The sequence below is a fragment of the Haliaeetus leucocephalus genome, unplaced genomic scaffold, assembly GCF_000737465.1.
Source record: "Haliaeetus leucocephalus isolate CR32 unplaced genomic scaffold, Haliaeetus_leucocephalus-4.0 Scaffold555, whole genome shotgun sequence".
Lineage (NCBI taxonomy): Eukaryota > Metazoa > Chordata > Aves > Accipitriformes > Accipitridae > Haliaeetus > Haliaeetus leucocephalus.
In genome coordinates this window covers 16,284,410-16,302,441 of record NW_010972991.1, presented here as the reverse complement: position 1 = coordinate 16,302,441, position 18,032 = coordinate 16,284,410, and the positions used below count along the sequence as shown (strand labels likewise).

The 18,032-nt window shown below is 35.2% G+C and overlaps 1 protein-coding gene across 5 annotated transcripts in view; it reads left to right on the top strand.

Annotated features, from left to right (window-relative positions):
• Positions 1-18,032, top strand: part of RIMS2 (regulating synaptic membrane exocytosis 2) — a 487,588-nt gene that overhangs the window by 369,944 nt on the left and 99,612 nt on the right. For 2 of the 5 annotated variants that reach the window (XM_010577008.1, XM_010577009.1), the window contains one exon: positions 8,277-8,318. The exons of the other annotated variants lie outside the window; for them this stretch is intronic. In XM_010577008.1, the coding sequence (XP_010575310.1) occupies positions 8,277-8,318 (42 nt within the window). The remainder of the gene's footprint in view (positions 1-8,276; positions 8,319-18,032) is intronic. 5 annotated transcript variants of the gene reach the window in all.

Genomic DNA, 18,032 nt, shown 5'->3' with positions numbered 1-18,032 from the left:
CCCAGCTGAGGTGGGCTTAGAACTGTGGTCTAGGCAGATGGCACATTCATGGTTATTAGCAATACTTGTTTAGAGCCACCTTCCCCATTTCTTTAGCAACAGGAGCCATATTTTGTTAGATGCTGCTCTTGAGGCATTCTAGATTTTGGAACGACTGAGATCTTGTAAGACAAAAAAACCCAGAAAAATAGAAATCAGAAACAAATATGGACATTAAAAAGTTGTCACTTTAGAAGTGTTCTGTATATTAAAACAATATTTATCTGATTTTTATCTATTTTTCCCTCTGGGACAGTGCCACTGATCTCCAGTGCTGCTGGGAATACACAGAATTGGTTTGGAAAGCCACAGTCACAATTGCCGAAGTCTAGACTAGATACAAAGTTGAGTAAAAACTGTGTTCTACAGTCTGCAGTCCTAGGTCTTTCTGTGAGGGCTGGTGCCTGATAAGAACATAAATTCTGCTCTGATTTATGTTATCAGTAATGTCTTCCATGGTATATTCACATGGGACAGTGATACGTGAGGCAGAAATGTCTGAGGTGGTTCTGAACACCCTACAGTGGGCACCAACTAGTGCATACCTACATTCCTAGGATGCTTTTCCAAACTGATTCTCTCTGTTTGTCAAAAAGCCTTATGTACTAAAGTGGTAGAAGGAGAGGTGTACCAGTGTAACAAATCAATGCAGCTCCCAGGATTTGCATCATCTGCTATGCATGGCACACTACTGTCCCCTATAGACATCCCTATATCACTACAAACACTTAGGTCATTTCCAAGGCTTAGCAGTCAGGACATCTGGAAGTGCCATAACACTGTATTCACCCCTGGGTGTTGAGATATATTCTATCTGTGACCATGATCTACCACTGATGTAGCCTGACGGAATCTGCATAAGGAAGCTTCAAATTCCTTGAAGCTTTCCAATATGGGATCTACCCTCTGCACAGGACTGTGCTTCCTTTCATCTGCGAATCCTTTAAATGTTCTGCTTGCACAGAAAACAGCAAGGTCATACTAATACAACTTAATCCCTGGCTGCAGTTGGCAGCCTGAAGAGAGAAGCAAGGAGGAATATGGGCACCTCATATTGCTGTTGCCCTGTTTTGATTGCCTTTTCATATGATTTTTCTGCTATAGCCTGTTATTGGAAGATTAGCCTGTTTTTAAGTTCATTTGTCTGTCAAGTATTTGACCTAACTAGTCACATGGAAATAGCTGTGGCAGTATTATAGCTATGAAAATCTGTGAGAAAAAATAGATATTGGTTACCTAAATACCTTGAGTGAAGAATTGAGACTGTGAGCAAATTGTGGATAAAAACATAAATAGATAATAAAAATAGTTCCAAGTAACAGAAAAAATAACAGTAATACTGTATCATGTGAAGCATTAATATTCAAGAAATATGCATGACTAGACATAAGATTAACAAATTTGTTGGAGGACAATTTAAGGTCATTAAATAAAGTAGTAAAATGGTTCTTATGTTTCAGGCTTTTCAGTAGAAGATGCTGATAAAATTCCTGTTCCTGAATATCAGAAATTAACATGTTGTCTTAACAGTGCCCATAATCTCTAAGTTCTAAGGCAATTTGCAAAACTATTGTTCCATATATTACAAAGAGTCAATTGTATTTATACAAAGATTTTGAAGGACTGGAAGTGTAAAATTGCATCATAGGTAAGCATAGTATCAAAATTCAAGACATGTCTTGATTGTGTGTGCCCTTCCTTTAGCCGATGTCAGCACTCTGTCAGAGAATACTGCATTCTCAGGACACCACCGAATCAAAGAGCATGTGGAATAGTTATTTGTTCCTATCTAATATTATTAAGCATTTCAACTTTCAGCACCCCTGCCTCTGAGCTGTAATAGATGGCATATGAAAGTGAACAAAGCTCTAGTCCTCTAATCACATTTCCTTGGTTAGTGAAGAAAAAAAAAAGAAAGAAAAGCACAGCATGCAAACATTTTCACATGGTTTTGCATTTTTGTATGTGAGGCCTTAAGAGAAGAAGTTGGAAAAGAAATAGGCTATGGGTAGGGAATGTGTCCTGTACTGATAGAGATAAGGTTAGGCAAGATACTGTTTTTCTTAAAGAGCAATTATTTTCAGCTAGTATCATCACTAGTCTCTCTTGAACCTGTCAGGGTTACTGAAAGGGAGAAAGCACGTAGTTTAGAGTACCAAGGAAGTGATACTCATTTCTGTTCCCTGTCAATTATTTCTGAAGTGTTCAATCAGTCTCACTAGCCAAAGTTTTGGAAGATGGATGCAGAACTGTGTCTCCATCCAGAGATGATACAGGTAATGCAGAAACTACCTTCATGAGATAGGAAAGGAAACACTATTGGTTTTCCCCCGTTTTTCCTACTTGGAGACAGTAGATTTGATGATTATCTGAAAACCATCCCATCATGGTTTCATTATCGTTGCCTGTTGAGAAGATTGCAGTGTCATCAAATAACCAACCTTTGCCACAGACACTTTTAATTTCTAAGCAACAGTTGAAGAACAGAACCGTGGGAAAGTGCTGACACGTTTTAATATGACTGACCAAAAGCAGACAGAAAAGTTGAAATGGATTCATACATCTTGGAATAGAATGAAACAAAAATGGAGTGTCCTTGTAATTATTGGGGGGAAAGCTGTATTTCTTTAATATAGTACTAAAATTTTAGAGGAATCATAACAATGGTAGGTTAAACATATCAGAAAATACAAAGATAATGCATGCTTACAAATGTAAGTCTTTATATATATAGATTGTCTTTCAGTTTCAAGGGAATCATGGCTTGTTTTATCCATGGAACATTTATGTCTCTCTCCTGGGTGGAAGTATTCCTTGACTGTACATAGACAAAGCCTTTCAGAAATAATTTTAATGTGACTATAATTTTGTAGTTTATCTATCGCCATGGAATCAGTTGAAGTAGTAAAACAGTAGTCAAAAAAAATTCAAAGCAAAGTAGTGGTTATTTTAAAAGTCGTTTGTAGTCAGAATTGAAAGTATGACATCAAAAATTATGAAAAGGGAGATATGGTTAGAAATGGGTAAAGAATGAGGCTAGAAAAGACAAAATAATGATAGGACAGAGAGAGGAGAGCATGCTAGTACTTCATATAAATGACATCATGAGCATTGGGTAAATTCAAAATTATGGTTAAAGAAGAAGGCTGGTATAAAATCACCAGCTTGTGAAAAGGAGAGGAGCAGAGTGGAGTCATGGACTAGTTTATGATTGCTGAAGAGGTAAAGTGACTGGGCAGTAGAACAGTTTTCAAAAGAAATGGATTGGGAAAGAGAAGAAGAAAAAATCCATGGCCCTGATGCAAGTTTCAGTGTGCTGTGGAAGGGCTGGGGAAGAAGGTACAGAAAAGGATCTTATGAGGATGCTGTGGAGTCTGAAAAGCAGTGACGTGGTTAAAGTTTACAAAAAGAACTACATGTTGAATCTATGAGGATCTTTTAACCTGTGACACGCGAGAAGTAATATAGATTGAATATATGGCATGACTAATTGTTTTCTGGAAAAAAAGTGAGTGTTTGCACACTTCCCAGGGACTCTTCTTGCAGTTAATAAATGGTGTGTTTAAAACAGATAGTCCTCTCATGTATTTGATTGTTTAAAGATTTGCTTTCATTTTTTTCCTATACCACTTTGAAAGACAATATGCCTAGCCTGTACCAAAGTAACAAAGAATTGGATTTGAGAGAGAAAAAGGGACTCTCTGGATGGGAATTGCAGTCCCAGTGTAAGTGGGGCACAGATGTAGTCAAATATTGCACTTGAGTGTCCTAGCCAAATTGCATTAATTCAGGGTATAATCGTAATTCATGATAGATCACAAATAGCGAGGTGGCCTGAAAATGTCTAACAAACAAACCACACACCTTTTTGTGTATATCCTTTTACTGCTTTTTCGTGTTTTGGAAACCATTCCTGCAGTCTTAACTATGATCTCCTGCACAATCTGATTCTGTAGTTGGTAAAACTTCATGACATCACTAGGATGAGAATAGATTTAGAATACGGAGATATCTGATTTAGGATAGCTCATCTACCCTTTATTGATAATAGAGGGTGTATTTGTATCTATTCTGTTAGGTATCATTTCTGTAGTATTGATGTTTGACTACCCGAATCACCTAACTTATTAGTGACATTTATTATCTTTTCAGGATTTATGATATTTCAAATCCAGTGTGTAACTACAGTGCATTAATATTTTGAAATGTTACTATTTTGTCTTTTTTCCACTTGTAAAATTATAATGTGAACCTTATTCAGAGAAACAAAATCATAAAAGCTCTCTCTCTGAATTCCTTATTTATTTAGTTTATCTCTTGAGACTTATGAAAAAGTAATACAGTCTACATGGTTTCATTTGATTTATAGAGTTCATGCTACTGAGAATATTTAGTATTTCTTCTTGTATGTTGTTTTCTACCTTCTCTATTATCCATATCTTTGGGTAGGAATAACCCACATTTTCCATATTCTTACTGTCTTCACATAGCGTATATTATGTATAGCGTATATTTTACATGGAGTATATTATGTAATTGCAAAATTAAATGTATTGCTTCTGTCTTCCCTGTATTTTCTTTATCCTAGTTAGTCCTCTGCTTGTATTTTGAGGAAAAATGTCAGCATCTGTCCAGTATACACCTGTGATTTTGTGTGTATGGATATACACTTCAAGATAAAGAACTCACCTTTAACTAGTAGGGAATTACCTCATTAAAACAAATTCAGAAGTGTGGAACAGGCTCTGTATCTACAGGGAGGGTAACTGGAAGATGTGGCTTAATGCTGTTAAAGAAGATTAAAGAAAACTGATATTATTCACACCTCAATGTAGTCAAATAGACTTTCACTCTAAATCTTTTAACAAATATTTCTGCTCTTTACTATTCTGCTATCTACTCTTCCTCTTTTATCTGTATCCTTAGCATTGCTGATTTTGAATGGTGTCAGGGAACATCTTTCCTGAGAGTTAGATGCATTATGTCATTCTTCAAATCTAATCATATCCAGACTAATGACGTGTATTTATGGAAGATACAGACTCTATAGAACATTTCTATCTTAAAGTCTCCTCCATGTTTTAAGATAATGCCTATTTGATTGTGCTATTGCACATCTTATTTTGTGAAAAATGTGTCCAGAAATGAGGTTTTCCAAATCTGGAAGTCACAGGAATTTCTGAGACCCTGTATGCAGTGAAAGATCTTTGTTTTTAAAGGAGAAGAGAAAACTGAAATTAAGAAAAGCCTTGAGGAAAAAAAAGAGTAATTACCTTACATCTCTTTGTCCTATGCTGCTTTTAGATTTTTAGATGGGCATGTTTGCTGTGTAAGGTTTCAAGCATGTTTTTTGAACACTAAGTTCCTAAATACTTCTCTTTCATAAGTGACATTACTTACAATGCAGAGTTCTGTATCAAAGCATGATAAAATAGATGGTATTTGCCTTGTTTTATTCAGACTTGCAGTACAATACCTGGTTTGCATTTACTTTGTATGTTTATTCATTGAGAGTCTCATTTGTTTCTAAATCTGTGTATAATATCCTTATACATACTACTCTCACACGTCAAGATGAACAATTGATCCAAATAAATGCTAGTTCCACAACAAAGCAATAACTATGCAAATGAAGACTGCCTATTGACATGATGTAAATTTAATAGAATTTCATTCCGTGATTTTGTTCTCAGATTTTAATGTATTTCTATCAACAAAGATCTATTTTAGTGGATTACAAGCTACAGAGCCAAAGAATTTTCCAACTGTTGTTTGGGATTTATGGCATGGCTTCTTAATCAGGAGGAGATTGATTCACATAAGTGCTATTGTGTCTAAATTAGTCAGTCTATTAGTACTTCTTATCATCATTAATTGAAAGAAGTTGGTGCATTACCATGCCAGAACTTCTACTAAGTCATTAATATTTGCAACAATTAATACAAAAATATTATAAGCCATTTATCACAAGAGATGAGAGACGATATCTCTGTGATATCTATTATCTTTTATTTTCCTCTCTGGCGTCTATTAGAATTATTCTTCTAATATATTTTATCAGTTAAAACTTAAAACTGAAAAATGTTTGTAATTAAAAATAATTTTTGTTTCCTGCTTTGATGTGTAAATAATTTTTTTCTGTAACAAATACTTTGCATGAGGACTTTTAAAAATGCAATTTTTAAAAAGTATTGGTACATGTGACTGATATGCAGCCAAATACTGGTCATTTGGTTCTAAAATCTTCAAAGAGAGCTTCCCTGGTATTCAGTTGTGTCCATGCTGAGCCCTACTGACACTACTAGGATGCCTTGCATTACCATACCATGCATATTCCTAATTCCAAACATCCTTTGAAAATTTCTTGGGAAGGATTTACCTTAATGCAGTATATGTCTCAAAGCTATGCATTCTTATGGCTATTAAAAAGAATAAATTAAGTATAAGGGGGTCATGATAGAGACTTTCTAATAACTGTTTTTGACATAGTAGGAGTGCTCGCTTCAGGGTTGTAGATACGTAATAGAAAACATTTTTCAGAAAATTTTAAGTAGTGTAGCTGGTTTGGTGGTGGTAATAGTAATTTATTTATTTATTTATTTATTTAACAGCTACACTGTGTTAATACAAGCTGTAACACACCAGGGAGAAGTAGGTCTTTGCATTTGCTTCTTTGTGTTTCATCCTATGGATTCATTGTTCCTGCCCAGATGAAGATATTTATACGCCATTACTTTTTTTTAACATGTGAAAACATAGCATCCTTTGTGCTATGCTTTCATATTGCATATCTCATATATAGCACTTAGTGTGTTCATTCTGTAAGCAAATTTAATTGCCTAAAAATGCATTCTAAATATGTATGTTACAAGCTGCTTGTGTTTCCAACAAAGTTTTGGTACCATCTTGGCATTTGCTAGTAGATGAAAATTATGATCTGCCAGCTATAGAATAAAACTGTTTAACTATAGAACACTGTGGTTATCAGATGAAATTTAGTGTTATCTTTCATTTCATTTTATTGATTTATATTGCTTATTCTAATTTTGCTTTTTTCAGTTGTATCTTGATATTGACTGTAAAATGTGGATAGAATTATAGCATGTTTTTGTGGTATATGAACTTTTCTGCAATTCTTAGTCTAACATCTGCAGAGTTAATGAATTGTGAGCAATGTTTTGTGACTCATTAACAAACTGCAAGTTGAAATTAGATCAGGACTTACAGATTTTTTTTTTTATTGGTTTTGATGATTTTTTGGAAGAATGCACTTGTTCTGCTCATGATGGTAGCTTCACAGTTCTTTGTAATTATTATTACTTTTCAAGATGAATTCCTCCCATTCTTTTGCTACAAAGAGATTCTCAGTACAGGGAATGACACTGTCCCTCAGATGTTCTCCATGTCTGAAATGGCAGTGTGTTTTTGAATGTGAAGTAATAAAGTAAGTAATGAGATAGTTGCTTTGGCATTTAACTTGCATGCATTTGCAATAACTTAGACTTCTGTGAGATGAGAGTAACATTTGGTTCTGACAAAGTATCTGCTGAATTGACTATGAGAGTTATTAGCTATACATTCTCTTTTCTCATGTTCTGTATTTTGGCCTTGCAAATATTGCCTTTGGCAGAGTGTTACAGTAATGCAGTCCTTTCCAGAGTGTGTTATGTGGATTCTGAAATTCCTGAGCTTGTATATCCTTTTGAAAATAATGTGGTTTCTGCTTTGGATATGTGAAGTTTGGTTCGGCATAAATTACAACAATTTAATAATTGAAAAATCTAATAATAGACTTCCCATTGGTGACAGTAAACTGAATGTTCAATGCTTGAAAGAGAAAAATAATACTTGTGTTCAAGTAGATAACGTTCCAAAAAGTTGAACAGTCATGAACAAAAGTGTTTATGCTAGTTAACATACCTTTTACTATCCAGCTTTTTCTTCAGCTTCATTACAAGGATTGACTTTGCTGTCAATTATAACTTTTATTATTTCCTCAGCTCCTATACTAACCCTGTCTTTACTGTTCTTTTTCAACAACAGTAGTTTAACCACTTCTTCCTCAGCTTTCTTTTTCCTTTTGGTGTCTGTGTTATTTTTTTCCCCATTTACTAACTCTGCTCTGCAGACTTCTCTCTAAAACAATTTTTGGCCCTTTCCCTCAGTGTCAGTTTTAACCTTCTGAATACATCCTCTCACGCCCATCTCCTTTGTCTATGTCTGTACATTACACGATGTGATCACAGAAGAAGTGGAATCATCAAGGAGAAGAAACTCAGGTCTGTCTCTTCTACTGCTTTTCTCTGTGTTATTTTTTTCATTTTACCTTTCCTATAGATTTTATCACAGCTCACCTCACATACTTTTCACTCTCTTCCCCCTCAATATATTTAAATATTGGCAAACTGTAAGAATTTAAGATGCTTATGCAAGTTTTATTACCTATAAACTATGTACTCTACAAAAAGTATTAAAAGGTAACTGACGTGTGCTATACCTTAAGACTTTAAACTGATTCGATTTCTGTCATATCAGTTCTTATTTCCCATCTCCATTATCTGTAAAACAGCCTTTGTGCTTCCAACTAGCACATGAAAACAATCCATAATTTGTTTTATCTTTGCATTTGAAAACTGCTACAAAAATTATGGAAACGCTGATATAGCTTTATTTTTCACCCTGGGGAGAATATAATTTGAAAACTGAACAATTTCAGTAAGTTAAATTTCATGCACTGGATTTTCAAACTTAGCTTCATTGAATAAAAACTATTTTGATTAGAAGTAGAGTTGTTAGTGATCAAAAGCTATTCTCTTATGCCAAAAAGTGTAAAACATAAGGTTATGATAACAAGAGAGGGCGAGAAGTCAAAACATTGAAGGAGCTCTAACTTAGCTGGATTGTTCATGGCTTTTCTTTCATATTGTGCATTACTTGTGGTTTCACCTTTCATATTGAATTTTAATCTGCCATTTTATTGAATTTTCCATGTACTTGATATTACTGGCAGAGAACTAATGTCTATCAAGGCATCCTAGCTCTGAAAATGCAGTAGTTGTTCACACTTCCCTGCTTGTTCAGTTGTGGTATGTACAAAATTCCCCATATTTAATTTAATTAAACTCACCTATAAAATTTAAATTTTACAGTTATTGTGTTAAAGCTCTAATTAATTACCTGTGCTTCTGCTATTATCCCAACAAATTAGAGAAGCCACTTGGATGCCATTTAGCTTCTAAAATCTGAAGCAGTTTTGGGGTACATTGACTGGTCCATTAAACTTTGGTGGTATTTAGTCAAACATTTTTGTGTTTTCTCTACCATGTCTGGCTCCTTCAGAACTCAGTTTTACCTTTAGTACTACTCTTGTCCTAATCAGAGTCAGAGTTTATCTTTACAGAATCTTGCAGCTGTTACTTGCTGTGGTTTTCATATTAAACAAATCTCAAGACAGAAATCACTTAAATTACAGGGTACAAAATCTCAGTATGGATAGAGAAGACAACTGGTAGTGTGATCTGAATTTCATCTTATGTAAATCACCACTATTAGAAATCGATAAATTATGCTCTAGAAAGACTGACTCTACTTACCTTGTGCTTATGATCCATTCCCAGTTCTTGTGCAGTGATTCTGATCTCTTTTATTACAAAAATGACCCATTTCCTGTCTGTTCATAATAAAAAAAAAGGAAAGTTGTGGACCTTTTTATTCAAGAACCTTCCTCTGAGTTATTAACTGAATCAATATATTGAATCAAAATATTGAATCAGCCCATCTGATTCTTGGGGTTGGAAGAAATCAGACCTTAAAATGGTATCTAGTGTCTCAGAAAAACACATATTTTCATCACCTATGTTTCTTGAACATATGTGAGAAGGCAGTACCTGTGTATTATTAAAATTTTTCGACTTTGCAATTCAGATGCAGTTTTGCAAAACACTGTTTAGCTCACCAACAGTGTTAAGTAAATGTATTAGGCGCTGATAAATTTAACTGTCTATCACAGAAATGCAAAAGCATGATCAGCAGTGCAGTTGGAAAAGTTATTATTACTGCCCTTAAACTCAGGAGCAATTGGTTTATTTTGTGCATAGTAACATATTTTCAGATGTACATTTGAAATGGGTATTCTTCCATGTTTTACCTCAATGACAAAATAGCTTACACGTTTCAGTACAAGGCACTTTGAGCAGCTGTGCACACAGCTAAAAGCATGGGTGACATTTCAAAGGCATACCTTTAGAAGGAGATGCTTTCCCATAGTTTTAGAATTTGCTTTAAAAAGAGTGGAACTAGGCTTATCCATTTACAGACTTCATTAGGAAATGGCTTTCACGGTATTTACCATGCTACTAAACATTCATGTGAATTAAAGGATTAGCTATTGATTTTAGGTGTTATTAGACCGAGAGGTGTTGTGAGAGCTAAATATCTGAATATGTGAATATTGTATTGAAAGAAAAATATTGCCATTTCCTCTCTCTGGATATTATAATCTTTAATTACAAAAATGAGAAAATTTTATTCCCTGAAAAAAATCTAGATTTTTAATTGAAAAGTCCTATGAGAGTGCATGCAAAGCTTATACTGTATATTGCAAGCACAGAAGCAAGTTCAGAAAGCTAACAAGCAATAAAATTTTTATATAAATTTTGTTATCTGACAGCAGTACAGCTTGATAGCATCCTTAATGATGCTATCCTTAAAAACCTTGTTTTCCTTGGATGGAGGAGGAGCTTTGTGATGCAAACTTTTCACAAATTGTTTCTAAAATCATATTTTGGAAATAATTTAATATGTTTCATAGGATTTAAGTATTGTGAAGACTGTTAGGGAGACATACGCCTGTTCACCTCCCTGTGTATTCAGTATGAGCAATGGAAATAAGCCCCTGCCTGCCAAAGAACCTTAGTGATGAAGCAGACATCTTTTCATCAAGAAGAAGGTTCAGACCAACCAGTTACTGTTGTGCCAACAACTACTTGCAATTGCAAGTAATACTTACTGTGATCTTCAAACATATGAGATACAGAAAACATTCTTCAACTTTGCAAAGTTAATCTAGGTCTAGATGTGAGCTCACTCAAGTAACTATACCCCAAAATTGATCAATACTATGGAAAGGCTGATCCATGACAGTTTAAAGGCAGGCAGTGTACATGTAGCAGAAATTGTGCTGGCTAATTAATTCTAGATTTATTTCAGGATGAGAGATGGAGTAGCAATGCCCAGTCATTGCTGCTTTCTAAGGAGGCGGATGGAAGTTAAGAAGATGGAGTAGTGGGGAGAGCTCCCTTTCTGAAGGGCCATGAAAGGCAGGGAAATAGAGTCTCCAGCTCTCTATCTTTTATCTGGAGCAAAACTCTCATGTTAAGAGCACACAAAGGATTGATTAGAGTTTTTCCTAACTTTGAGAATGAAATTCAAATAGACAAAGACTTTGAAATATATTTTTTCCTGCGTTTTATCATTTTTGTGGAAAGTGATGTTTCTTTGTAATAACATGATTGCTGGGGGTGAAACCTACAAGAACTAAAAAACCCTATTAAAGATGGGTGACAAAATTGGAAGAGCTTGTAGCCCTGGACAGTGGAGGGCAAAACAGTAGAAGAGTCTGGCAAATAAACTGTTGGAGAAAGTAAGGGCAAAAAATTTGTAAGACTGAGTGAGTTTAAGAGATCAACTGCAGTAGAAGAGGAGGAGCAGTTATTTGGATTTGTTCTTAACTTGTACAGTATCATGAGAGATTTTTCAAGCCTTCCAAGAATCTACTGTGATATACTTGCCCTTTATAAACACAACATGACATCCCTCTGTTTTTGAGGTATTGTTATAGTCAGTATTCAGTGACACGCTCCTTTAAAGACCAGGATGGTGCTTTGTTTTGTTTCCATCTTTCTTATGTTGAAACCAAATTTCTGGATGGAATTTGTAACATTTTTTTAGCACAAATATGATCGAATGACTTGTGCATCTCTGAAGGCTTCTGTGATATTTAGTTTGACAGGCGTGTTTAAAATCTGATGCCTTAGACTGTGACTGAGACATTTAAAGAGTCTAAATCCGTATTCGGTCAACAAAAACCAAAGGGATAGGTAAACTCCAGATTCAGTTTAAAGGTACTTAGCATGCTAATGGATGGATCATATTGGATGGCTGGGAGGCTCTTTGTCCTTATTTTTAATTTTTATTGGAATTAAAACCAGAAACCAAAGGCCTCAAAATCCAACCCCCAAAATAGCCCTCTGTACTGAACCATGTAAATAAAGGCTGATCTTCAGTCTGCTGAAGGAAAACCAGTAAAAATACCAGATTATATAATTAAAAAAGAGACCATAATTGTGCAAAAGACAGAATAGCATTATGTATATATTTTTTTGTCAGTAAAGGTTTGCTAGTTGAATTTGTAATTCTCCTGAGTCTTACATGCAGGTGCATACATCACTGTTGGTTTTGTGGTCTTTGGTTAAATCTTTGACCATATTTCTGGTTATGTAGGTTCTAATGAAGATGTCTTGCATTCTTAGAATGGCTGAAGAATCTCTATTAACAGCTGTTTGCTTTTCTGAAGGCAGAGACATAGTTATCATCAAGTGTTTGTGCCTATGTTTTGAAGTGGCTATATCAGAATGTGAAATATTCTGTGGTTATACTGTGGAGTGTATCAGTGGTGGGAACTCCGGGGAGCTTGCATGTTTGGCAAACAGGATGTTGGAGAGTGTAACAATAAGACTGTGCTCAGGCTTTCATGAAGACAATGCAGGGTTTATAGCATGGCTGATCTGAGTGGATTTTTATGAGTACAGGATGTAAGGGCCCACGGACCCCTCAGATATTTTTCTTTTACATTTTAAAAATCCTATTGCATGTCATTCATATAGGGAGGATGTGCCAGAATTATTTGGAGAAGTGAAATAGGGTGTTTTAGCTAATATCTGTCTTCATGCTTCTTTCTTTCTTCCTTTTTCCATGTGGGTGCTCAGTATTTTTCAAAAGCCACCAAAATGTATGTACACCTTTGTACGAGGCAGCAAGGACAAACATGACAGAGTACCCTGCAAAAATCACTTTGGAAAAGGATCCACACACCATAAAAAAACCCCCAACTGGTCATAACCCTAATCATTACTTTAATAAACATGCAAAGTAGAACTTCCCAGCTTGCTTCAAAAGACCTTTGTCCTTTACCAGCTGCACTGATCTATCCCTAGTGATGAAGACCTAAGCTGACCCTGTCAATTTATGAACACATGACACTAGAGATTCTTCAACTTTCTAGCTTAGATGACCACACCATTTTATTCAGTTCTTTTACTAAGCAGTGCCATGTATTCTGCAAATAATCCAAAGCAACATTGTTAACATGGTTTAAGCATTGTGATAAAAATGTGTTTAATTGGTGAGAAATGTCCCCCGGGTTTCAGTCTTTGTTTAGTGTGTCACATTTGAAGCCAAGAAGAAAAAAACCCCAACAAAATCATCAAGCAATTCTCAAATAGAAAACAGGAATGCAAAGGCATGCTCCCCCACTAGGAAGCTGGCTAACTGAAATAGTCTTCATTCTAGCATTCCCTTTTAAGGGCAGTAATTGACACTTCAATCTCATTTAAACAGTACTAGAAAAACACTTAAACAACCTTTTATTTTTATTCTTGTTCCACATTTCTGTAGGCGTCAGCCATATTCTTTTCATTCAGACTGTGATGTGGATCACAGACTTCTTGGAAAAGCCTTGCTCGCTGCAACGAAAACTTTTTTCTATTTGCCACATATTGGGCATAAAGCCCTGGAGCAAAGTTCAGCAACCATTTATATCACACATCACCTGATATTTTGCTAAACCTGTGGCAGTTAGGCAGTTACATTTTTCACACTGTAGACAGCCAGAATGACAAAATTTAGAGTTAATCTCTTAGAGGTAGAATTCGAATTAAATGGCTCTGGAAATAGGAGGAAATGTAGTCCTTTGAGTGCAAGTCCTTTAATTGGCAAGTTTTGATGTTTAAGCAAATAACTTTTAGATTTTGCTTTTAGGAGATAATCTTGTTTCCTTTGCCTGTTTTGATAAGAATATTGTTTCATGGATTTTTTTCAGTATAAAATTGATTTTCCTGTATTCTTATAATTAGCATTTCAAGAGAAATCTCTGGTAAGAAATTGGGCTAGCATTTTTAAAAGTACTTACCAAAAGTTAGGGTCCTATGTGGACATTTGATTTTTAAAATAAAATGTTGTTTAATGATTTGCACTATTTTGAAAAATCAGACTCAATTCTCAATAAAGCATTTAAGTAAAGAAGCTAATTTATCCACTCTATAAATAAAAATACTGGTCATATTGCTGATTTTAAGTGTTTGCAAATATGAAAAATAGAAGCATAAAACATTTTATGTCATTGTCCTATCTTATGCCTAAACTCAAGAGAGAAACAAGGAGTTCCACGTCTATCTGTTGTAATAAGATGCACATCCACCAGTTTTGGCAAAGCAAGGAAGTCTAGGTTTACTTTAGGCCCCAATCTGAGCTGATGCAAATCTCTTTCTTCTGGATCCCAGGTGAAAGTACTATCCTGAACCAACCTGTTGAACTGATCCCTGCATAGGTAAAAATCATTGCGGGAGAGACAGTTCAAGAGCACCAGACTCTAACCTCAAGTTTGGGGCAGTCAGCTGTGAGAGAAGGAAGAAACCCTGGGAGGAAGACTATTAAAGCCCAGCACCTCCCAGCTGTAATCTTAAGGCTGCAGAGTCAAGCTCCCCCTTATGCTCCCAAGGAAGCCAGCAATTTTTGAGCAATTGTTCAATGCTGCCATCAGTCTCCATGGCTAGGGAGAAGTTTGCGATCCTGCTTCTGTGGAACTGTTACTCTCTTTGGACATGTATGGAGATGGTCATGGTCTGTTCCAAAGGACTTGGGGTCCCTGGTCCATGGGACTTCTTGGGGTGAGGTGGGTGAAGCCTGCTAGGGTGCTTTGGCTATGGGACCTCCAGGTTCCCATCAGAACACCAGAACTCATTGAGTTAAGACGTTTCCAAGAAAACATACCTTATCAAGACCATTTTAGATCAGTTTTAGTTCTTGTTAAGTCCACTCTTGTATGAGTCTCTTGATTAGAATTCTCTTCTGTTCATTTTATCTTCCAGATATGTGTCAGACAGTTAGATGCCTATTAGATATATTAATACCTGTTAGAAAGAATAGACCATTTCAAGACCAGGGGAACATGGCTGTGTCTACTATTTTATGAAATGTCAGTGGTCATTATGGTAGCAATGTCAGCTGTGATGGTGGAAGAAGGTTTTGAGAGAGGATCTTTCAGCATTTCAATCTCTCTATCCCTATAGTTCATCTCTGTATTTCATTAATATATTTCAATATGTCTGTATTCTGATTAAGCTGAAAACATATAGTTATTTTCTGTAATGTATAGAAACGTCTCCTTCATGAAAGCATTGGTTTTTTTCTCCAAATTTTTTAATTCTGAAAAACTTTAGTTCTTAAATTGAGATAATTACACCACAGGATACAGTATATGCTTTTCACTTTGTAAACCGAGGTTAATTCAAGTGATGTAGAAAAATATTGACTGATGTGGTGATATTGAAGAAAGCATGTAAATAGAAATAGACAAAGATTTTTAGGAAAGACTGGTGACTTTGTGATGTTATATGATTTAGTCTGAGACATTTTAAAATCACCTCTTAGTGATTTACTGGTTTTCAGCATTTTCAAGACATTAAGGCTCTTTGTAGCTTTTTTTGATTTGAGCACCTAATAACTGGGGGGGAACCAAAAGCATTAATTACTTTAGTATCAACATTCTGAACCTGCTCGGAATTTTTAAGAGGTGATGACTAGGCCCATAGCTGCTGTGAAGATCTTTGCAGTTGAGAAGTTAGCATTGTTTTATTTGGTCAATGGACAATACCACTATTGTTCAGTTCTGCTGCTTCCCACCCAAGTGAGATCTTTCTCAGTTCAATCTTCTGTTCTTTCTAGTACTTCTTCAGACAGCTCTTCACAATACAAACTCTCCTCAGTTTGCAGAGTAGATCCACTATGCTGACCTTTCTTGTAAAAATCTAAAGGATTTATTTATTGTAGAGATTTGTAATAAATGTCACAGCACTTCAATTACATTTTCAAAATTCAAGAATCTAATAGAATTTTATGCTTGCTAATACTATGGCATTCTTTTCTATAAGTCAATTTGGAAATATTTTTCTATATACTTTTTAAACATGGAGGAAGAACAAGTGAAAGTCAGACAGGTTTCAAGTTTCCCTTGTTTTGACAATGGTTTTATTAAAAGACTCATGGTTGAAAGACATCCAGATGTATGGATGAATGGACTTGTAAGCATTTTTAAAAAGGAATTATCCTATATAGTATGAGATTTCTGTATTAAGATGATATTTCAGGCAAAGTAAAGATTTCTTTTCACCATGTGTATGAAATAACTTAGAAATGTCATCATTCTGTCTGAGTTCAAACTCAAGGGTATTTTAATGACTCTTATTTCACTTTCATCTATTTTGCATTATGTTGAATCAGTGGTATTGCTATCAAATTGCTTTCTGCTTTAGAAAGTAATGAGGCAGTAGAAGACTGTTGTATTTGTAGCTTTTATATTGGTGACAGCAATTTTAAAAAATAATAATAATGGAAAGCTTAAAAAGCAACTATGTCTCTCTTTCTGCTATTTTCCTAGCAATATCTACAACCCACATAGATAATATAAGCCAGGCTACCCAAAAGCCAAAGCAGAAGAATGCAAAAGGCCTTATTTATAAACTGTGTACAATATGGGGCAGGAAAGGTCGGGGAATGGGAGAGATTTCAAGAACCCATTTGGTATCCACTGATTTCCAAAAGTGTAGGCTTATGACTTGCCATATCTGTTTCCCATTAATTTGCCTAACAGTTCCAACTAGGAATTGCCAGCAGAAGAACAACCTTGATCCCACACAGGATGGGATGCCAGACCCTATTAAAGTGTGGTGCATTATTTATGCTCTCTGCAGGAGCATATTTTTCTTTCTTACACTTCCACCTTCCCCCTGTATGATTTCTCTTTAAGTATGACTTCATCCTCTGCTTTGATACCCATTTACAAAATGCTATTTCCTTAAAACATAACAGCTCCATTTCCCTCTTCAGTCTGTGTACTATAAAGTAGATCATAATTTTGTGAGCAACCCTCAATAACCAATAATTCTGGAAAAATATTTAATTCTAATAATGCATGCTATTTTTGGTTTGTAGCTTGGGGGTTGTTGCTCCATATTCATGCGATTGTTTTAATTGAATTTAGTATCATTTTGGCTTACAGTAAGAAAAAAGAAACAGAGAGTCTGTTTAAAAGTTAATGTATTCCTAATTAAAGTAAATTTCATTTGACTTAAAATTCTTTCACATTAATTACCAAACTTGGATTTCAGAGTGCAGTATTTATGGGCTGCCAAACTATTTGATAGGGATCCAATGTATTTTCATTTCTTTGTGACAGAGGAATGCCCTGAGCCATTTGCAACCTTTGATGTGCATTCAGAATATTTGTTGGCATCAGTTAGCTGGATTTATGTGCATGGACTGGGTTCTGAGTATTGCTGTTAGTGTCTTTTGTTCTTCATCATTTTTTAACTCTAAGACAAGCTACGGTAATATCATTATTGAACCTTTTAACCTGTAGAAGCTATGAGAATTGATTAAACCAATGAAGATTTAAAGTAATTACTGAAAACCATTCTGATACATTCCATTTTTATGCTTGAACCATTAAACTGCATATTGTGTGTGCACTGCATAAAACATACAGCAGAAGCAAATTTTTTACTTTTATTTTTGTGTCACCTATTCAAGGAAACTGTAAAGTAACTATGTCTGACACCTGCCTTGCTCTCTTTTGTGTTGAGTGTGTTAATGATTCTGGAAGTGCACAAAATACCCATGGGTTCCCTCCAGTAAGTCTTCAATAAGAGTGCACAAAT